Genomic DNA, 23999 nt, shown 5'->3' with positions numbered 1-23999 from the left:
AACACGAAAAGCTGCAGGAACTCAATGGGTCACCGCATCTCTGGAGAAAAGAAATAGGTGGCGTTTCGGGTCGAGACCCTTCTTCAGACTTTCCCTTCGTCTGGAGTTTCAAATGGACAACCATTCTACTGAAAATTGGTGATTGAACACAGTTTTCAGGGGTCTAAAGAAGGGTCTCAACCCGAAACATCACCTATTCCTTTTCTCCAGAGATGCTGTCTGACCCGCTGAGTCACTCCAGTTTTTCATGTCTACCCTCAGTTTAAACCAACATCTGTAGTTCCTTCCTACACATGTCCAATGGGTGGTGTGTTGACAGCAGTGTGGAGACCTCCCCTCAGCACTCGGTACATCTCAGAGGGGAGGACAAACACACGAGGGCCAACCCCTGTTCTACACCCCTGCCCTGCTTGAAGGGCCGAATGACCTACTCCTGCACTTATTTTCTATGTTTCTACATCTGTTCTACACTGTTCTACCCATTCCACACTGTTCCATAATGTTCTACCCCAGTTCTACGCTGTTCTACCCCTGTTCCACACTGTTCTACCTCTGTTCCACACTGTTCTACCCCTGTTACTGTTCTACCCCTGTTCCACACTGTTCTACCCCTGTTCTACACTGTTCTACCCCTGTTCCACACTGTTCTACCCCTGTTCTACACAGTTCTACCCCTGTTCCACACTGTTCTACCCCTGTTCTACACAGTTCTACCCCTGTTCTACCACTGTTCTACCACTGTTCTATGCATGTTCTACACAGTTCTACCCTTGTTCTACAGTTCTACCCATTTCTACCCTGTTCTACACAGTTCACCAGACTGATTCCTGAGATGTCAGGACTTTCATATGAAGAATGACTGGATAGACTCGGCTTGTACTCGCTAGAATTTAGAAGATTGAGGGGGGATCTTATAGAAACTTACAAAATTCTTAAGGGGTTGGACAGGCTAGATGCAGGAAGATTGTTCCCGATGTTGGGGAAGTCCAGAACAAGGGGTTACCATTTAAGGATGAAGGGGAAGTCTTTTAGGACCAAGATGAGAAAAATAAATTTCACACAGAAGAGTGGTGAATCTCTGGAATTCTCTGCCATAGAAGGTAGTTGAGGCCAGTTCATTGGCTATATTTAAGACAGAGTTAGATGTGGCCCTTGTGGCTAAAGGGATCAGGGGTGTATGGAGAGAAGGCAGGTACAGGGTACTGAGTTGGATGCTCAGCCATGATCATATTGAATGGCGGTACAGGCTCGAAGGGCCGAATGGCCTGCTCCTGCACCTATTTTCTATGTTTCAATTGCTGCTCAGTCAATACTAAGGCTCTCCTGTGAACAAGGTAGAACCAATGCCGTGTAACAAAAGTATCTTAACGAGATGGAAATGGAAGATAATTGGAAAGAATAAAATGCAAAGCAAAACTTTAGAAGCACTGTAGCTTTACACTATAATTAATTTAAATCATGAAAGTATTACGCAGCTACATGCAGCTTTCTGCCTTCACCTAGTTTGTAATGCATAAATAGAATGTCAGCTTTACACAACAGGGCAGCATGGTGGCGCAGCGGGTAGAGCTGCTGCCTCACAACGAGAGACCCGGGTTCCATCCTGACTACGGGTGCTGTCTGTACAGAGTTTGTACGTTCTGGTACGATGGGACATTCAACATATCACCAGCAGCCCTGAGTTCCCGCAGTCCAACAGTCCGAAGCGTAAAACAACTAATGGAGCGTTCATACCTTGCTAAATCTGACGTCTACCTGGACCTGCTCAATCTAAGGAACATTGCCGGAGATCCCATACTGTGTTCCCCAGCCCAACAGCCAAACCCGTGCTCCCCTGCCTGTGTCCCAGCAGCTTCTGCAGCCACAAGTTCGTTCTCCGCCTGCGGTCCAGAAACAACTACAATTCAAACGCGATGCACAAAAAAGGTTTTTCGACAAATCCAGTAAGCCACTTAAACCTCTCTCCAGCGGACAGGTTGTTCGCCTCCAGACCAACAAGGGCTATGGCCGTCTGGGTCATATCCACAGCCCTGCCAAAGAACCGTGCTCCTACCTGGTTAACGCGGATGTGGCCATTTACAGTCGCAACCGTCAACATCTCTTCCCAGTGAAGGAACCGCGTCCTGCGACACCGTTTCCGGATGTCTCTCGTTGTGTATACCCTCCCACTACCGGCCCAGCTGCTCCACTATCAGAGACTGGGCCCCCCGCGGCCTCCTTACGGTGTTCAGCGCATAGCTCGCATATTTCGTCTCCCCGCCCCGTCAGGTCCCCGGTTACGTCTCCCGTTCCTTCCCCCGTATCTTCTCCGGTGAAAGGAGGAGACGCGGATTTGTACCGCACATGTGCCGGACGGGTTAGCAGGCCACCCATTAGGTACGGTGATTTTGTGTAACTATACAAACTTCCCCAAATGCGTTATTAACATTCAGCTTAGCCACCATGTTCCTACGTACCGATGCTTTCTTTCTGTTTCTACAAGGAAAGATGTAGATTGGTTAATTCCTACTAGCCAATTGTAGTGCTTGTTAGTAGTTGCTCGGCCCAATATACGATTCATATACCAAGAGTTTGCCTACGCCATTCAGTACGAGTAGCTGCTAGTTACTGTCACATTCTGCAGACTGATGCTGTAAGTACATTTAATAAACATGTGTTGTATCCTCATATGTGTTTGACTCGACTCATTACACTGTGGGCCTTGGATAGAAAGCTGATGTGGTGAAAGCCTAGCCTACCTTGTCAAGGAGAATCGTCAGGGCACCTGCGTCAGATCATCTGACGGCCACCACACTCTGCAGCAGGGTTAGGAATACACCAGGAAAGTACAAGCCACATCAAATGTGTAAGAAGAAACTGCAGACGGCCTGAAGAAGGGTCTCCACCCGAAACGTCACCCATTCCTTCTCTCCAGAGATGCTGCCTGTCCTGCTGAGTTACTGCAACTTTTTGTGTCTACCTTAAGTACTAGTTACAATTCTAACCTGGCTTTGCCTGAAGGGAAGGAAGGATTCGAGGATTGTACGGGCAAGGTGCTGATGGTAGCTCATGACCCATGATCCCGTGTTCAGCTACCTGCATTTGGCCTATACCCATCTAAACTTGTCCTATCCATGTACCTGTCCAAATGTTTCTTAAATGTTGTGATAGTCCCTGTTTCAACGACCACCTCAGGCAGCCCCTGCCCCAGATCTGCTGCACCCCCTCCTCACTGTTGAATGTAAACCTCCGGTAGCTCCAACCAGAGAAGCAGGGAGACCGAGTGAGAAGAGGGGAACCCCCGATTCCTGAAGAATGAGGACATGTTGTGAATCTGTGGAATTCTCTGCCACCAGAGGGCAGTGGAGGCCAATTCACTGGATGAATTTAAAAGAGTTAGATAGAGCTCTAGGGGCTAGCGGAATCAAGGGATACGGGCAGAAGGCAGGCACGGGTTACTGCTTGTGGATGATCAGCCATGATCACAATGAATGGCGGTGCTGGCTCAAAGGGCCGAATGGCCTCCTCCTCACCTATGTTTCTATGACATCTCCGATGCCCTGGCATGAAACGCCTCATCCTGGGCGCAGATGCAGCGTAGACAATGGAATTGGGATTATAGACTAGATAGCTTTGGGAGTCAGTAGGTTTGTAGTAGCTGTCGGTCAATAGTCTGTGTCCTGTGATGGAGACGGTGAGATCTAGAAACGGTAGGGAGGTGTCAGAGATGGTCCAAGTGAATTTGAGTTCCGGATGTAAATGAGTGATGAAGTTGATGAAGTCAGTGAGTTGTGTGTGGGTGCAGGAGGTAGTACCAATGCAGTTGTCAATGTAGCCGAGGTAGAGTTCTGGGATAGGACCAGCGTACGCCTGGAATGTCGAACAATCACTGTTGCATAGCCGTCGCATACAGGATATAATCCTCCAACATTGTCGCCACTTCCAATGGGATCCCACTGTTGGCCACCTCTTCCCATCTCCACCCCATTCTGCTTTCCACAGAGACCGTTCCCTCCGAAACATCCTGGTCAACTCGTCCTTTCCCACTCAAACCTCCCCCTCCCCTGGTACTTTCCCCTACAACCGCAGGAGATGCAACACCTGTCCCTTTACCTCCCCCTCGACTCCATCCAAGGACCCAGACAGTCTTTCCAGGTGAGGCAGAGGTTCACTTGCACCTCCTCCAACCTCATCTACTGTATCCGCTGTTCCAGGTGTCAACTCCTGTACATCGGCAATTGTTTACTGAACACCTCCGCTCAGTCCGTCTAAATCCACCTGATCTCCCGGTTGCTCAGCACTTTACCTCCCCCTCCCATTCCCAATCTGACCTTTCTGTCCTGGGCCTCCTCCACTGTCAATGAGGCCCAGCGCAAATTGGAGGAACAGCACCTCATATTTTGCTTGGCAAGATTACACCCCAGCGGTATGAATATTGACTTCGCCAACTTCAAATAGCCCTTGCTTTCCCTCTCTCTCCATCCCCTCCCCCTTCCCAGTTCTCCCACCAGTCTTACTGTCTCCGACTACATTCTATCTCTGTCTCGCCCACTCCCCTGACATCAGTCTGAAGAAGGGTCTCGACCTGAAACGTCACCCGTTCCTTCTCTCCAGAGATGCTGCCTGTCCCGCTGAGTTACTCCAGCATTTTATGTCTACCTATGTTTTTATCTTCTCAACTTTCAGCTCCTCAGGCAGTGAGCTGCTCCCATTGCATGGAAGAAACTGCACTATAAACCACTGGAGAGTCACGGTGCCCCACCTACGTCTCAGTGCTGGCATTAACACACCTGGAGCATCACGACAAGTTGTTGAAATCACAGGTTAATGTAGAGGGTCAGGGTGAACATATCTGTTACTGGGGCCGTGGTGGATACATGTACAGCAAGCACTGTCGTACAATGGATGGAGGGTGGGGAGAGGGGGGGGGGGGGGGGGGGAGGGAGAGGTGTGGGGGTGGGAGGGGAGGGTTGGTAACACGAGGGTCGGTAACGCGAGGTACTCACCGTCTCGTCGGAGCAGATGGAATGCACTTGGGTGCCAAACATGACGGCGGTGAATATGAGGAAGAGCAGCCCCTCGAAGCACAAGAGGATGAGGAGAATGACTGTGGACGGCGGTGAGAACGAGCTGCATTCTGGTAGAGAGGAGGACAGGTCACACACACATTACACCTGCCCACACACACACACACACCACACACACACAGTGTGGTCACACACACATTACACCAGCACACACACACACACACACACACACAGCGTGGTCACACACACATTACACCAGCCCACACACACACACCCTCAACAAATGTCACCTGTACGACTAACAATTCTGAAAGGAAGGTGGATTTTAGTGAAGCGTTTGATAAACTCCCCGTGGTAGGGCCGAAGCAGAAGATTCGGCTTGACGGGATTAACAGTGAGCTGGTGGGATGGATTCAAGCTGCTTCACTGATAGACAGAGGGTTGTGATGGAAGAACAATATCCAGGCTGGAGTCCGTGACCAGCGGAGCTCCGCAGGGAACTAATCAGGCTAATCTAGAGAGCATAGTTTTAAGGTGAGAGGAGTAAAGTTTTTTTTTTACACAGAGGGTAGTAAAATCCTAGAACTCGCTGCCAGGGGTGGTGGTGGAGGCAGATCCGATAGTGCCATTTGCAAGACTTTTGGATAGGCACATGGAGGGATGGAGGGATATGGATCACGTGCAGGCAGAGGAGACTTGGACTTGGCATTGGGATAGGCGTGGACATTGTAGGCCAAAGGGCCTGTTTCTGGGCTGGACTGTTCTATGAAATGTGGTTGTTCTACTTATGGTTATTGTTTCACTCATTCCTCAGCTTTCAAAAATTACTTCCACCCGTCTGAGGAAGAATCATTCAAAACCTAGATTCCCCACTTCCGCAACTAGAACGATGACGCAACGGTAATGTTATTTATAGCTGACAACAGCCCTGAACTAAACAGTGGAGTGATTGTTTCATTGAATGACATAGATAGGGACTGGTTCTGACAAGAGTACACACAAATGCAGCACCTTTACAAATGTCATCTGTCATATAGGGTTCTGATAAGACCACATCTGGAGTATTGTGTACAATTTTGGTCTCCTAATTTGAGGAAGGACATCCTAGTGATTGAGGCAGTGCAGCATAGGTTCACGAGATTGATCCCTGGGATGGCGGGACTGTCATATGAGGAAAGATTGAAAAGATTAGGCTTGTATTCACTGGAGTTTAGAAGGATGAGGGGGTATCTTATAGAAACATATAAAATTATAAAAGGACTGGACAAGCCAGATGCAGGAAAAATGTTCCCAATGTTGGGCGAGTCCAGAACCAGAGGCCACAGTCTTAGAATAAAGGGGAGATTATTTAGGACTGAGGTGAGAAAAAACTTTTTCACCCAGAGAGTTGTGAATTTATGGAATTCCCTGCCACAGAGGGCAGTGGAGGCCAAGTCACTGGATGGATTTAAGAGAGAGTTAGATAGAGCTCTAGGGGCTAGTGGAGTCAAGGGATATGGGGAGAAGGCAGGCACGGGTTATTGATAGGGGACGAACAACCATGATTACAATGAATGACGGTGCTGGTTCGAAGGGCCGAATGGCCTCCTCCTGCACCTATTTTCTATGTTTCCATGTTTCAACTCAACTTCAAAATGTCATTTCACACACAAGCAGTGGTTCTGGTGCTGTGCAGAAATATAATGGGGGAATATAACTGAATACAACACTCCTGTTAGAGGCAAGACCACAGTTAATAAAGACCTTTTAAAAATGTTTTAATTGTGAAAGGACTGGACAAGTGAGATGCAGGAAAAATTTTCCCAATGTTGAGGGAGTCCAGAACCAGGGGCCACAGTCTTAGAATAAAGGGGAGGCCATTTAAAAACTGAGATGAGAAAACATTTTTTCACCCAGAGAGTTGTGAATCTGTGGAATTCTCTGCCACAGAGGGCAGTGGAGGCCAATTCACTGGATGAATTTAAAAGAAAGTTAGATAGAGCTGTTGGGGCTAGTGGAATCAAGTGATACGGGGAGAAGGCAGGAACAGGGTACTGATTGTGGATGATCAGCCATGATCACAATGAATGGCGGTGCTGGCTCGAAGGGCCAAACGGCCTCCTCCTGCACCTATTCTCTGTGTTTCTATTAGATTTTATAAACGATGAAAGCAGCATGACTCTCTCTGATGCCCACACAATGAATCCAATCTGCTGTGGGGCACTTCCTCAACTGTTGTGTATAGCTGTGTCTCACAGCCACACTGTAGCTCCCTGCAATGGGACTCGAGTCACAGAGCAACACAAACTGTCAGTAGCTGGAACCTGGTAGCAATATGTGACACTATAGGTAACTGGAACCTGGAAGCCACAGGTAACCAGATAACTACAGGTCATCTGGTGTCTACAGGTTACACGACAGGTAACTGGGACCTTGGACCCACAGGTAAGCTGGTAACTAAGGGCAACCTGGTAACCACAGGTTACGCTACATGAAACTGAAACCACCTTTATGCACAAGGTTTAACAGCTATTCCTTCCAACTAGAACATAGAGCAAGAATAACACAATGCATTGTGTGTGAGCAGACTTACTTAGCCACTCCTCCTCGAAGCAGTACAGAAAGTGGAAGCACACCATGGTGAGAGCATGTAGAGATATCAGTGCTATATACATCTGCAATACAGACAACATGTAGAGATATCAGTGCTGAATACATCTGTAATACAGGCAACATGTAGAGATAACATTGCTATATACATCTGCAATACAAGCAACAGCAGCCTGATCAGTCAGTGCAATGAGAACCAAGACCAGCCAGTTTGGTGTTGGTCAGAGGGGTGTCTGTGTGTTTCCATGTAAACGGCCACATACAGGAGTTAATGGGCACATCCTCCACAGAAAGGGAGACGGTATTCACATTATTCCCTTTACCATGTACCTGTATATCGAGGACGGCTCGATTGTAATCATGTATTGTCTATCCGCTGACTGGTTAGCACGCAACAAAAGCGTTTCACTGTACCTCAGTACACGTGACAATAAACTGAACTGTTCAATTAATAAATCACTGATACACTAGAAGCATGAGGATAGCAAGGAATGTCAAAAGTGATAGGAGCAGAATTAGGCCATTCGGCCCATCTAGTCTACTCCGCATTCAATCATGGCTGATCTATCTCTTCCTCCTAACCCCATTCTCCTGCCTTCTCCGCATAACCCTCGGCACCTGTACTAATCAACAATCTATCTATTTCTACCTTAAAAATATCCATTGACGGCCTCCAAAGTTGTCTGTGGCAAAGAATTCCACAGATTCACCACCCTCTGACTATAGAAATTCCTTCTCATCTTCCTGCTAAAAGCACATCCTTTAATTCTGAGGCTGTAACCCTCTAGTCCTGGACTCTCCCACTAGTGGAAACATTCTCTTCACATCCACTCTATCCAGGCCTTTCACTATACTGTACGTTTCAATGAGGTCCCCCCTCAACCTTCTAAACTCCAGGGAGTGTAGGCCCAGTGCCGTCAAATGCTCATCACATGTTAACCCACTCATTCCTGGGATCATTCTTGTAAACCTCCTCTGGACCCTCTCCAGAGCCAGCACATCCTTCCTCAGATACGGTGCCCAAAATTGCTCTCAGTACTCTAAATGCGGCCTGACCAGCCGCTTATAGAGTCTCAGCATTACATCCATGTTTTTGAATTCTAGTCCTCTTGAAATAAATGCCAGCATTGTGGGATAGGAATAAGTCCGTCCTATCAGTGACCAGAAGGGTAATCGATGCGGCTCGATGGTGCAGCGGGTAGAGCTGCTGCCTCACAGTGCCACAGATCCCGACTACGGGTGCTGTCTGTACGGAGTTTGTACGTTGTTCCCGAGGCCGGCGTGGGTTTTCTCAAGGGTGCTCCGGTTTCCTCCCACAATCCAAAGACGTACAGGTTTGTCGGTTAATTTGGGCTCGGTGAAAACTGTAAATTGTCCCTAGTGTGTAGGATAGTGGTAATGTGCGGGGATCACTGCTCGGCAACAACCCGGTGGGCCGAAGGGCCTGTTTCCATGCTGCTTAAAACTAAAACTAAAGATGCATAGAGCCAAGGGATGTGGACACGATGTGGCACATCATACGAATGAATGAGTGAGTGAATGAGTGAGTGAGTGAATGAGTGAGTGAGTGAATGAGTGAGTGAGTGAGTGAGAGAGTGAGAATGAGTGAATGAGTGAGTGAGTGAATGAGTGAGTGAATGAGTGAGAGATTGAGTGAGAGAATGAGTGACCATAACCCTGTCTTCTGTGAATAACTCAATTCCAAATCACCGTGAATCCCAGACATCTGAACCTTCTGGATCAGCCTATCATGATGGACCTTATCAACAGGCTTGCTAATGTCCCCGTCTACAACATCCACCCCCTACCCTCAATCTCCTGTCACCTCCTCAAAAACCTCAATCAGGTTAAGGAGTCGTGCTGACCCTCCTTAATTCCCCATCCTCTTCCAAATGGGAGTCAATCCCATCTCCGAGATAGCATTGGACTTTAGTTCCCTGGAGTAAAGGTGAGGAAAGAGTTTGAAAAGGGGATGTGAAGGGAGAAGTGTTTTGTTTTACAGAGTAATTGATGTTTGGATCTCAGTGCCATGAGGTGATGGATTCAGACACAAGTCACCATGTTCAAGAGACATTTAAACAGCCACTTAAACAGGCATAGTGTAGAAGGTATGGACCCAATGTGGTAAATGGGCAAAGGCTAGCATGGACCTGATGGGCCGAAGGGTCCATTTCTGTGCTGCACTGATGACTGTGAAAAGCCAAGCTCAGAGTTCATTCACACACGCACTCACGCGCACACACTCGCGCACTCACACACACATGCCAGCAGTTGTCTGTCTTTTCACCGTTTTATTTTTATTTTTAGTTAGTTAAAGTGTTTTGTTTGGAGGTCTAGACTTTTTTGTGTGGAGGATGGGAAGGGGGAAACTACCTTTCAGGGTCCCTACCTGGTCGGAGAGGCAGCTTTTCTCTGGGCTGCAGCTTCGACCCGTCCTCGCGGCCTACCAGCGGGCCTGGAGCGGCGTTTCCTGTCGCGGAACGCCAGAACCTCGGCTTTGGCGGCGGCACAGCGCTGGAGTGCTATCGTGGAGCGGGCGATGCCTTGCCTGGGTCACCGCGGTGGAGCTCCGGTGAGCTGAGACCGCCGGGTAAAACATCGCGGAGCTGCGGGACTGTGGAGCGGCCAGCTGCGGGCGGCGGCGCCAAACTTTACACCGGGAGCCTGGGATCTCTAGATGAGATTGCCAGTTGAGGAGCTCCAACCGGTGCGGCCTTGTCGGCTTCGGAAGCCGCGGCCTCCAGTACGGAAGCGGCCGTTCCAGGGTTCCCAGGCCGCTGTGACGACGCCGAAGCAACATCACCCGGCGAGAACGGCCAGGAACATCGGGCCTCCGTAGAGGCAACTGTGGAGGCCTCAATAGGCCCGACTATGGGTGAACTGGGGTTGGGGACTGGACTTTGTGCCTTCCCTCACGGTGGGAGCCATTGTGGGGGGATGTTCTTTGTGTTTAAGACTCTCATTGGTGTTATGTCTGTATTATTTTGTGTACTGCAAAATGGCAAAAAGCATTTCACTTCATTACACCTCGGTGTATGTGAATGTGACCAATAAAAACCTTTGAACCCCGAGCAGAGCAGACAGTGGCACGGAGTGCAGGCACCAACAGAGTGTACAGTCAGCGCACACATGCACACACGCGCAGGCACGCGCACACACACACACACATCTCGAGCAGAGCAGACAGTGACACGGAGTGCAGGCGCCAGCAGACAGCGTGGTGTGTGGTCTAACCAGTACTTACTGTAAACAACACAAAGTACTTCTGGTTATTCTCTCCCACACAGTTGTTGACCCAGGGACAGTGGTGATCCATCTTGCGGATACATCGTTTACATACACTGCAAGACAATTTTAAACAAGTTATTGAATCAACATGCCATATGATGCCCGCTCCATGATGTATGCCTTGCTATCCTTCAGACTTCAGAGATACAGCACGGAGACAGGACCTTCGGCCCAACCAATTCACGGCGACCAGCGATCGCCTCGCACACAAACACTATCGTATTTCTATGTTTTCTACACACCAAGGATAATTTACAATTTTACTGAATTAACCTACAAACCTACACGTCTTTGGGATGTAGGAGAAAACCAGAGTACCCGGAGAACAGAAGGGATTTGACCCGAAACGTCACCCATTCCATCTCTCCAGAGATGCTGCGTGAACCGCTGAGACTCCAGCATTTTGTGTCTATTTACCCGGAGAAAACACAGGCGGTCACATGGTGAACGTTCAAACTTGATACAGACAGCATCCGTGGTCATGATGAACTGTGAAGCAGCAATTCCTTGGCCACTGTGCCGCCCAGGAACCAGGGAAAGGAAGGTAAGTTGTCAATGTTAAAGCACAAGTGTGTTTGCACAGTGAAGGACGATGTGCTCTCTGTATCCATGGCCGGGGCATTTGGGGACTCTCTACCAACGGCTGGTCGGCATGTCCCCAGCACCTCTCTACAGATGCGCGGTAGAAAGCATATCATTAGGATGCATGTTTAAGAAGGAACTGCAGATGCTGGAAAATCGAAGGTAGATAAAAATGCTGGAGAAAATTAGCGGGTGAGGCAGCATCTATGGAGCGAAGGAAATAGGCAACGTTTCGGGCCGAAACCCTTCTTCATTAGGATGCATCACAGCTTGGTTTGGGAACAGCTCCATCCAAGACCGCAAGAAATTGCAGTGAATTGTGGACGCAGCCCAGACTATCACACAAACCAACCTCCTCTTCCATTGACTCCATTTATACCTCACGCTGCCTCGGCAAGGCCAGCAGCATAATCAAGGACCAGTCTCACCCCAGTCACTCCCTCTTATCCCCTCTCCCATCGTGCAAGAAAACACCTCTGCACACCTCCAGATTCAGGGACAGTTTCTTCCCAGCTGTTGTCAGGCAACTGAACCATCCTACCACAACCAGAGAGCAGTGCTGAACTACTATCTACCTCTTTGGTGACACTCAGACTACCCTTGACCGGACTTTGCTGGCTTTACCTTGCACTAAACGTTATTCCCTTATCCTGTATCTATGCACTGTAAACATAGAAACATAAAAACATAGAAAATAGGTGCAGGAGTAGACCATTCGGCCCATCGAGCCTGCACCGCCATTCAATATGATCATGGCTGATCGTCCAACTCAGTATCCTGTACCTGCTTTCTCTCCATACCCCGATTCCAGAGATTCACCACTCTCTGTGTAAAAAATGTTTTTCTCATCTCAATCCTAAAAGATTTCCCCTTAAAAGGCTCGATTGTAATCATGTGCTGTCTTTCCGCTGACTGGTTAGCACACAACAAAAGCTTTTCACTGTACCTCGGTACACGTGACAATAAACTAAACTGAAGTGTTGTAGCTGTGAGGCAGCAGCTCTACCTGATGTGCATTAGGGGCTGGCGGGTCAGGGGTCATAGGATGCCGTAGGTCAGGGGGTCGTGATGCGGTGGGCACAAGGCGCCAGGGGTCAGGGGTCTTGCCATTGTTAACCCTACGGCACAAGTTCAAATCCAATGAGTTTAGTTATTGTCACATGTTCCGACGTACAGTGAAAAGCTTTTGTTGCATGCTAAACAGCCAGAGGAGGCTGTAATCAAACCAATCAGTAATTAGAAGCTAGTCTCAGCTGTAAACTAATTGACTGCCATTAAAACCCATCAGAATAGAAGGCCTTTGAAAAGGAAACCCATCTAACAAGGAGGCATTCATGGAATCACGTAAATAACACACAAGATTCCAGTTCCTGTCGTAGATAATCTTACATTTCATAAGTTCCAGCAGCAGAACTAAGCCATTCGGCCCATCGTTCGAAAATCACGGCTGATCTCTCAACCCCATTCTCCTGCCTTCTCCCCATACCCCAACACCCATACTAATCAAGAATCTGTCTATCTCTGCCTTAAATATGCCCATTGATCTGGCCACCACAGCCGTCTGTGGCAATGAATCCCACAGTTTCACCATCCTGCCCACATTCTGCCTGTAATTTTGCCGGTTTATCCGCTCACATCTTCCAACTGATTCTTTGACAACGTCCTTTCCCATTGGTCCCCAGACATTATTGATCAGTAGCAGTTTTGGTTCTACGCTGCTCCTTGATGCACTTCACCAATTACACATTGCCAATTTAATCCACGTATCCCTCATCTTTCCTTACTGTTCACTAATGGCCTGTCCAAGTTAAAATGTTGCCATCAACAGAGCTCTTCTATTATGCAATAACCCTTCACTCTAACAAAGCATCTTACTGTATCTAGCTGCACGCGTCAATAAGATACCATTGATCGGGTAGCAAAGATTGGGCAGATCAATGGCAAATAGAATTTAATTTTGACAAATGTGGGACAAGACAACTAGGGTGGGACAGCCATTCAGATAATAATCTGCCTTCTTGTTCTTGCTGCCAAAGTGGATAACCTCACATTTATCCACATTATACTGTATCTGCCATGCATCTGCCCGCTCCCCCAACCTATCCAAGCCACCCTGCAGCCTCATAGCATCCGCCTCACAGCTCACACTGCCACCCAGATGTATGTTTGTAGGTTAATTGGTGTCTGTAAACTGTAAATTGTCTCCAATGTGTAAGATAGTGCCAGTGTATGGGGTAATCGCTGGTCGGCACAGACTCGGTGGGCCGAAGGGCCTGTTTCTGCGCTGGTCCTCTAAAGTAATGTTTATTGTTTGGATAAAGCTAAAGCTTATTATTGTCACATATACCAAGATACTGTAAACAGCTTTGTTTTGCATGCTCTCCAAACTAATCAGACAATACAATACATAAATAGAACATACAACAGTACAGCACAAGAACAGGCCCTTCGGCCCACAATGTCTGTGCTGAACAAGGAGCCAAGACCAACTCTTACATACCTGCACATCACCCATATCCCTCCATTCCCTGCATATCTATATGACTGTTAAATGCCACAAACGTATCTTAAATCAAATACAATAGATAGGGCAGAATATAGTTCTCAGCATTGTAGCGCATCAGTTCCAGAGACAAAGTCCAATGTCCGCAATGGGGTAGAGGTGAATCGGACAGTACATTAGCTTATGGAAGGGCCGTTCAGAAGCCTGATAACCGAGGGGAAGAAGCTGTTCCTGAGTCTGGTGGTGCGCGCTTTCAAGCTTCTGTACCTTCTGCCGGACGGGAGCGGGGAGAAGAAGGAATGACCGGAGTGAGACAAGTCTTGATAACGTTGGCTACTTTTCTGAGGCAGTGTGAAGATGTTGGATTGAACATTAGGTCTGGAGAGAGATTGCATTGGCTGGGCTTGTTTCCTCTGGAACGAAGGAGGTAGAAAGAGACATGAGAGATCTTTTTACCATGTTGGGGATGTCACAGACAAGAACGGAGATGTTGAAGGTGAGAGGGGCAATACAGAGGATGTGGTGGCTGATGAGACGGAGGCATGAGTGAAGCAGCATCTTGGTAAATACACGTCACCAAACCATAGAAGGTTAAGGACATTAACACAAGTAAACGTGGGTGGCACAGTGGCGCAGCGGTAGAGTTGCTGCCTCACAGCACCAGGGACCCGGGTTCCATCCCGACTACGGGTGCTGTCTGTACCGAGTTTGTACGTTCTCCCCGGGTGCTCCGGTTTCCTGCCACACTCCAAAGACGTACAGGTTTGTAGGTTATTGGCTTGGTATAAATGTAAATTGTCTCTAGTGTGTAGGATAGTGTTAGTGTGTGGGGTGATCGCTGGTCGGCGCGGACTCAGTGGGCCTGTTACCGCGCTTTATCTCAAAACTAAACTAAAAGGATTGGTGTACAACAGGCAACGAAGGCACGATGAGCCAAAGGGACAGTTTGTGTTCTGTGACGATGATGCCACCACTCACCCCACACACACACACACACACTGAGACACAACTTACTGGCCAATTCACCCACCAACCTGCAAGTCTTTTGGATCTGGGGGGGAAACCAACTGATCACAGGAAGAACATGCAAACTCCACACAGACAGCATTACAGGTCTCTGGTGCTGTGAGGCAGCAGCTCTGACAGCTGTGCCACTGTGTTGCCCAATGCTGGTCAGTGTGAGGGATTAGGTAGGGACAGAACACAATGAATGGTTGGGCTCTAGAGAGTAACAAAGAACAGAGGAACATAGGTGTACAAGTCCACAGATACTTGCGTTCATTAGCGTGGGCAGAGACATGATGGAATGGCATTATCATGCATTGGTTAGGCTGGAAACTATAGGATGTGACTGCACTGAGCTGCTTCCCTCCAATCACTGTCTCACTTTGATTTCCTTAAAGTGGTGGAACGGGATAGAAATACATAAGATTATGAAGGGCAAGAAATAAGAACTTTTTCCCTTCAGCAGAGGCAGAAAAACCAAGATATATTTTAGCAAGGCCTTTGGCAAACCCCCACCTGCTTTCTTGATCAGTATGGGTGTCTGGGGTTATGGGGAGAAGGCAAGAAAATGGGGTTAGGAGGGAGAGATAGGTCAGCCATGATTGAATGGCGGAGTAGACTCGATGGGGTGAATGGCCTAATTCTGCTCCTATTATTGATGGTCTGCTAGTCTGCAAGATGAGGGTGCATGGACATCAAAGTGAAATAGTCAGTTGGATACAAGCTTGGGCTGGAGGAAGGAATGTTGTGGTTGTGGAAGATCCTTCTACTAATTGAAGGCTTGTAACCAGCGATTTGCAGTAGCGGGCAGTGATGAGTCCCCTGCTGTTACGTGAACAGAGCTCACGAAGGACAAGGGCATTTAGTCTGTGATGTTTGGGGGAAAAGATGGTGCCGTGAAATGGGTTTCATGTCGGCTGGTTTGGAAGCTACTGGGGAAAAAGTGAAGGCCAATATTAATCACCAAAAATAGCCAGGACATTGTCAGGAGGACATCTTGTCCGACTAATTTGATTTGACTCCTCATTCTATCCCCGACTATTGAGTAAAGATAAGTCATGATGACCTTCCAGAGAAGAGCAGCAGGAACTGTCTCCTGCCCCGATGTCTGAAATCTCTTACTTTCAGTATTTCTGACTGTTCCTTGTGCTCCCCACAGATCTACAAACCTCCACCGTGCTACCACCCAGCTCCCCCGAAAATGCATCACACAATCATTCAATTAGAAGGTTTTAATCCATCTTGTACTTCAAGATGGATTAAACAGCAGCTGGTGAAGTAACTGTATGACTCAATATTTAGACAGGTGCATGGATAGGACAGGTTTAGAGGGATATGGGCCAAACGCGGGCAGGTGGGACTAGTGTGGATGGGACATTGTTGGCCGGTGTAGGCGGGTTGGGCCGAAGGGCCTGTTTCCACTCTATGACTCTAAATGAATTTTCCCTATTTAAATAATATCAGGGCTCGAAATTCACGGTTGCCCGGGTGCCAATGAGCACTCAAACTGCTGCCGGGCAACCTAAACGGCGAGTCATTTTGCCCGGCTTGGCAACTTGGTTTATACCGTAGACACACAAAAACTGGAGTAACTCCGCGGGTCCGGCAGCATCTCTGGAGAAAAGGAACGCGACGTTTTGTGTCGGCGACGGTTGTGGGAAAGATGCTAAGTGTGGCGTGATGGAGGGTCGGAGCTAAATACGGGCAGCAGCGGCGACGGTGACAGCTCCATCTCCTCCTCCCGCACCCCGCACCGCCCGGCGTGTTAGCGGCAGCTGCTGCCACTCCACCAACGGCTCTTTCAAAACAGACCCTTGGAGGAGGGAGGTGTCTGTCAGAGGCGAAAGTAGAGTAGGGGTAGGGAGGGGGGGGGTGATTGGAGGAGGGAGACGAACCAAAACACTCTCGGCAGACCTGCAGCCAGGATCGATCCCGGTCTCCAGCGCTGCAATCACTGGACCATCCCCGTCCCCACCCGAGGGCCTCCACACGCCCGGGGATGGCCAGAGGCTTCGGGGTCAGACGGGCGCAGTGCCCCCAGGCCCACAGCCAGCGCAAAACCAAGCTCAGCTCTGCCTGTCCCGCCAGGTTAACCAGCAGCCATGTCTGGATTGAGACGGGGCTGTAGGTGAGAGGCAGCTGAGCTGCAAATAGCGCTGGATTGAGCTGAAATTTCCATTCACAGAAGCCTCCGAAGCCTCGCGCGTGTGTGCATATGCGCATGCGCATGCGGCCGCCAAGATATTCTGTCCGCGGTCCCCTCCATATTTTGGTTGCGATTTCTGTGCCTGAAATGTGTTGTACGAGGAGCGCTGGCCTTCCTTCCCACCTCCTCCGCCCCTTCCCCTCTCTCTCTCTCTCTCTCATACGCCCCCCTCCACTTCCCTTATCCTGAGACCCCTCCTCTTCATCCCGCACTGATCCCCATTCCTGTCTCTATTCAGTCCTCACTGACATCCCCTGTGCTCCCCCCCCCCATCTATTTATCCTGCACTGATCTCCCTAGCCACCTTGCATTGATTCTCCTGCCACTCCCCATCAATCCTACACTGGTCCCCCAATTCATCCTGTACTAACCCCCTTCCCATCCATCCTGCACTGCTCCCCCCATCCATCCTGCACTGCTCCCCCCATCCATCCTCCACAGATCCCCCCCATTCAATCCCACTGACATCCCCCGCGCTCTCTCCTCAGAATTTTACCTACTCCAACCAACACTCACTAATTCCCCTGCCTCAATCAATCCAATTCACACCGATTCATACCCCCCCCCCCCCCCCCCCCCCCCCCCCCCCCCCCGACTCTATTGTACAAGAAATGTCTTCAGAGCTAACATTGACTATGTTTGATAATGGAATGCAATCAAACAGGTTTTAATTCCCAATGTTATTATTTGTTTTAATCCACAGTGCAGTTAACTGCAGTGTTCGATTGTCACTGACACGTTATTACAGAATTCATTTTAATGGCAAATCAATGCTGTTAATATGGAGTATCAGTACTGTAGTTATTTAATGAGCAACATTCACAACTATACGTTGGATTTATCCAGGTTTTACTTCTACAGTCAGTCATATACATCACAAATTTGGTCGGGATATTTCAGTTGAAATTTTAACGTTAATTCTGAAGTGGGAATGATGGAAAAAGCGTTTATCAACAATTGTTTTTTAAAAAAAATGGTGCTTACAAACTGGGTATCTTCATTGCCACATACATCTAATCTGAATGTCTGGTAATGTGGCGTCTTGACACCTTTAAATATATTACCAAACATTTGCTGCATTTATGTCCTTTGGCCATCTTTTGTTAGTTAGTGTAATGTCAGATGGGTATAGTCAGTTTTGTCAGCTATTATCATAAAATGCCTTTAGAAAATTCCTTGCAACCTGTATATTTTGTTGTGGATAAATTATGTGGGAAGCGAGAGTGTTTCAGTACCAATAGCAATAACGACCCATGCTATGGCCATGTCATGATAATGTTCGGTCCTTCACAGAAAACATGCTTGCATCAATCTGTAGTGTGCATGGTTAAGCATATATGTTATCAAGGTCCAGGATATATTGACACAGGTTGATCATACGCTGAATAATCCAACCACATTTTTGTTTGGAAGTGGAAAGAAATAATAAAAATTGCATTAATTGCAATGTGCAAAAAGAGTTGAGATACCGTATTATAATTTTGCTGCATGTCATTGCGGTATATATCATGTCTTGATTGGTGAATATGTTAGTTTGTGACTTTATTTGAAGCTGAAATAATATGTGAATGCATAATTCCGACTGGTAACTGCGCACTTCGTCCGAGCACGCATCATGCAAGCCATCTTAAATGACCACCTAAATTGTCATTTGGCAACCTAAAAAGCTGCCAAGGTTGCCCGGCTGGCAACAGGGAAAAAAAGTTAAGCGAGAGCCCTGAATATATTTATATAATAATAAATATAATATATTAGATGAAGATTTTGTCTTGCAATTGATGTTGGTTGGCCAGTGAAGCTAATCAAGGTGGCGTGTGGCGTGTGGTGCTTTACCTGCAATGATGTGCTCGCTCTGGCTTGATGCTGCAACACTTGGGGCATTTATACACCACTTGGCCCGGTTTCAACTGTAAACTTTCAATGAATTCTTTAGTGGCGTTCCCTTTTGGTACCGCACCCTGCAAACAAAGACAAGGTGAAGTTAATAATGCACCCTGGTAAACAAAGACAAGGTGAAATAAAACTGATGCTCCAAATGACAGGCTTCAATTCTTGCCAGAAATATAATACATCATTATATATTAAATTGAACAGTGTTATAGGGTATAATTGTACGCTGCAAGTGTCACAGTGATGAGAACCCCTCTATTGAGGGAAGAGATATCAGGAATGCCCTTCAGTGACAAGATTAAAAGCACTGAGCGTGAGAGCCTCCTTCAAAGTGTCCATACATGTCAGTCATCTAGAATTACTTTCAACATCTCCGCCTCAAGGCCAATGTATTAGGAGAATTAATGAATATCAAACGCTTTGTTTCCAATTCCTCACCAACTCAATGCTTCATAATCATGCTTGCAGGCTGCGTCTTGGATAATCTTCAGCTTCCCAAGAAAGACCTTGCAGTTTGTTCTGTTATAATGCGTGATTCGTTTTTTTTTTAAAGTTTCTAGAGATACAGCACAAAGCTGGCCATTCAGCCCACACCAACCAGTGATCTCTGCACACTAACACTATCCCATAAACACACAAGGACAATTTACAATTATACCAAGCCAATTAACCTACAAACCTGCATGTCATTGGAGTGTGAGATACGGGTACAGACGGCACCCGTGATCAGGATCAAACACGGGGCTCTGGCGCTGTGAGGTAGCAGCTCTACCGCTGCACCATCGTGATTCAGAGGGTCATAGAGCACAAAAATTGGGCCTTCGACCCAACGTCCATGCAGACCAAGATGCCCCATCTACACGTCCCACCTGCTTTCGTTTGGCCCATATCTTTCTGTCCCATCCATCATCCAATGCGACTGGTGAATCAGGAAAACATTTGTAGCCTGGGTATCATTCACCTTTAGCACGTATACAGCCAAATTATTCGCGATCTGATTATTTTCCATTAACACGGGGCACTCGTCAAGGCTGCCCTTTGTCTCCACTTCTTTTTACGATGGCAATTCAGCCTCTTTCTATTGCACTTAGGTCAACCACATTATTCCAGGGCATTAGGAGAAGAAACATGGAATATCGTGTGCCTCTATATGACGATGAGCTCCTTCCTTATGTGAGCGACCCTACAGCCAGTGGCCCTGCAATTGTGTCCTTGTTAGATCAGTTTGGAACTTTCTCTGGCTATAAACTAAACCTCCAAAAAAGCGAATGCTTTCCATCAACCTAGCCATACAGATCCGACAGGAATCCCTGCCCCTTCCCATATCTCAAGAAGATTTTGTATATCCTGGAATACATATTACCCGCTCTTTCACATCCCTGTTTGCAGCTAACTATACGCCTCAATTAGACAAATGAAGGCTGACTTTGAGAGATGGCGGTCTACCTCTCACTATGGCTGGGAGAGTGCAGTCGGTGAAGATGACTGTACTTCCCAGATTTCTTTATTTGTTCCAGTGCTTGCCGGTCTTCCTATTTAATTTTTAACTCGGTTAACCAATCTATAACCTCCTTGATATGGGGTAACAAGGTTCCAAGGGTTAATGTGCACTCTCCAAAGAGGTCGTGAAGTAGGTGGACTGGGCCTTCCTAGCTTTATTCATTATTACTGGGCATCCAATATCCAAAAGATATTCTTCTGGCTCCACCGACCAGATACAGACTGGTGTCTGCTTGAGTTACAGTCTTGTTACTCCTTGCTCCTCCCAGCTTTAGTATACTCCTCCCTGCCATTGAAACCCACACAATTTACATCCAACCCTGTCGTACTATCCACCCTCAAAAATTTTAATCAATTTCGCTGCCACTATAAGTTCACATCAGCTTCAGTTCTGGGTCCTTTTCACAGTAACCATTTATTCCCCCCTCCCCCCCTACACTTGACTCAACCTTTAGGCAGTGGGGTTTGAATGGTCTTATGTGCATTAAGGATTTAAACACCGACAACATATTTGATAGTTTTGATAACCTGTACAAAAATCATGGCCTCCCACATAATCATTTCTTTAAATATCTTCAGATCCACCACTTTGCCATGAAAAAATGTCCCTCTTTTCCTGATCTCCCGTCTGTCACAGTGTTGGATAAACTCACTCTTACCTTTGCAAATAAAGGACTGATCTCTGTATTATACTCTCAACTGATGTCTCAAAACCTGAACAAAGTTAAAGCTAGGTGGGAGGATGACCTTGGTATGGATCTGTCTGTGGAATGCTGGACGGAAGCACTGAAAAGAGTCCATTCCTCGTCATCATGTGCTAGATTGGGGCTCATACAATTCAAAGTTTTACACAGGGTTCATTTAAGCAAAGCCAGGCTTGATGCAAAGCCAGGGGACAAACGCTGGCTGTGACAGGTGCTCCTTCTCTCCAGCCAATCTAGCTCATGCATTCTGATCCTGCCACAAACTTGGTGACTACTGGGCAGTGGTTTTTGAAGTCCTTGGGGTGACACTGAGGCCTTGCCCTCTTGTAGCTGTATTCGGTGCAGCAGGGTTTAAATGCAAACCAGTCTGACATCATTGCATTCACATCGCTTTTGGCCCGTAGGAGAATTTTGCTGGTCTGGAAATCTACCACTCCTCCATCTGCTGCCGCTTGGCTGGAGGACGTAATGTCTTTTCTAAAACTAGAAAAGATTAAATTTACACTGAAGGGGTCTGTGAAAAAGTTTTATTCCAAATGGGAACCTTTTTTGTCATACTTTGAGAGTCTTAAAGAACTACCCACTGACTGAGGGCACTTGATTGGAGTCGGGGATCTGCCTTTATTTATGTCTTACTTTTATTTATTTACTTAGTTTTGTTTACACAAATGTTAATGACCTCACAGGCCAGTTGATGCATAATGAATACAGAGTATATTCTGAACCATCTGACATGTTGTGGGTATGTATGGGCCTGGGCCTTGGAAGAATGCAGAGCTATTGCTGTCAAAATGTGCATCTGTATTTGTGATATGTTGTGTTGTGAACACATCAGCTGCCAAGGGGTGTTCAGGGAGAGTGGGTGAGGGTAACTATGTTGTTATGTATAAAAAACAAAAGGGAGGGAAATGTAATGCATTACGTCAGCTGTACTGTATCTTTCCTTCAAAAGAAGAGTTGGATTGGCAGGGGGGAGGTGGGGGGGTGGGATCTCATACAGGACTGAGGCAGGAGTAAGGAGACAGGACAAGTTGGTATGGAGGGTGGTGAAAGGGTAAAGGACAAAATAGGCAGGAGTAAGGCGGAGAGCGAGGAAGGTTGGTTTAAACTGCACGTATTTTAATGCAAGGGGCCTGATGAGCAAGGCAGATAAGTTTAGGGCATGGATAGGTACGAGCAAACTAAAAAAGATCAGAAGGGCAAAAAAGGGGCCAGGTGATAGCTCTGGCGGGTAGCAACAAGGACAATCCCAAGAGATTTTAGAAATACATAAGGGGAATACACAAGGGGGAAATACATAAGGCGGATAAATCCCCAGGGCCAGATAGGCTGCACCCCAGAGTACTTAAGGAAGTAGCCCCAGAAATAGTAGATGCATGTGATAATTTTTCAAAACTCTTTAGATTCTGGAGTAGTTCCTGAGGATTGGAGGGTAGCTAATGTAAACCCACTTTTTAAAAAGGGAGGGAGAGAGAAAACGGGGAATTACAGACCAGTTAGTCTAACATCGGTAGTGGGGAAATTGCTAGAATCAGTTATTAAAGATGGAATAGCAGCACATTTGGAAAGTAGTGAATTCATTGGACAAAGTCAGCATGGATTTATGAAGGGTAAATCATGTCTGTCGAATCTTATAGAATTTTTCGAGGATATAACTACTAGAGTGGATAAGGGAGAACCAGTGGATGTGGTATATCGGGACTTTCAGAAGGCTTTTGACAAGGTCCCACATAAGAGATTAGTACACAAACTTAAAGCACACGGTATTGGGGGTTCAGTATTGATGTGGAAAGAGAACTGGCTGGCAGACAGGAAGCAAAGAGTAGGAGTTAACGGGTCCTTTTCACAATGGCAGGCAGTGACTAGTGGGGTACCGCAAGGCTCAGTGCTGGGACCCCAGCTATTTACAATATATATTAATGATTTGGACAAGGGAATTGAATGCAACATCTCCGTTTGCGGATGACACGAAGCTGGGGGGCAGTGTTAGCTGTGAGGAGGATGCTAGGAGGCTGCAAGATGACTTGGATAGACTGGGTGAGTGGGCAAATGCATGGCAGATGTAGTATAATGTGGATAAATGTGAGGTTATCCACTTTGGTGGCAAAAACAGGAAAGTAGACTGTTACCTGAATGGTGGCCGATTAGGAAAAGGGTGATGCAACGAGACCTGGGTGTCATGGTACACCAGTCATTGAAAGTAGGCATGCAGGTGCAGCAGCAGTGAAGAAAACAAATGGTATGTAAGCATTCATAGCAAAAGGATTTGAGTATAGGAGCAGGGAGGTTCTACTGCTGTTGTACAGGGTCTTGGTGAGACCACACCTGGAGTATTGCGTACAGTTTTGGTCTCCTAATCTGAGGAAGGACATAGACATAGACATAGAAATAGAAATTAGGTGCAGGAGTAGGCCATTCGGCCCTTCGAGCCTGCACCACCACTCAATATGATCATGGCTGATCATCCAACTCAGTATCCCGTACCTGCCTTCTCTCCATACCCCCTGATCCCCTTAGCCACAAGGGCCACATCTAACTCCCACTTAAATATAGGACATTCTTGCCATAGAGGGAGTACAGAGAAGGTTCACCAGATTGATTCCTGGTATGTCAGGACTTTCATATGAAGAAAGACTGGATAGACTCGGCTTGTACTCGCTAGAATTTAGAAGATTGAGGGGGGATCTTATAGAAACTTACAAAATTCTTAAGGGGTTGGACAGGCT

The 23999-nt window shown here is 47.2% G+C and overlaps 1 protein-coding gene across 2 annotated transcripts in view; it reads right to left on the bottom strand.

Annotated features, from left to right (window-relative positions):
* The window catches only part of LOC129707803 (palmitoyltransferase ZDHHC3-like), a 51717-nt gene that overhangs the window by 18884 nt on the left and 8834 nt on the right, over positions 1-23999 (bottom strand). For both annotated transcript variants that reach the window (XM_055653149.1, XM_055653159.1), the window contains exons 3-6: positions 19013-19137; positions 10840-10936; positions 7579-7660; positions 4986-5116 (exon numbers count right to left, since the gene is read on the bottom strand). In XM_055653149.1, the coding sequence (XP_055509124.1) occupies positions 4986-5116; positions 7579-7660; positions 10840-10936; positions 19013-19137 (435 nt within the window). The remainder of the gene's footprint in view (positions 1-4985; positions 5117-7578; positions 7661-10839; positions 10937-19012; positions 19138-23999) is intronic.

This window comes from Leucoraja erinacea, chromosome 2 (genome assembly GCF_028641065.1).
Source record: "Leucoraja erinacea ecotype New England chromosome 2, Leri_hhj_1, whole genome shotgun sequence".
In the NCBI taxonomy this organism is placed as follows: Eukaryota; Metazoa; Chordata; class Chondrichthyes; order Rajiformes; family Rajidae; genus Leucoraja; species Leucoraja erinaceus.
The sequence above is the reverse complement of the archived record's forward strand: the minus strand, read 5'-3'. Positions and strand labels throughout refer to the sequence as shown.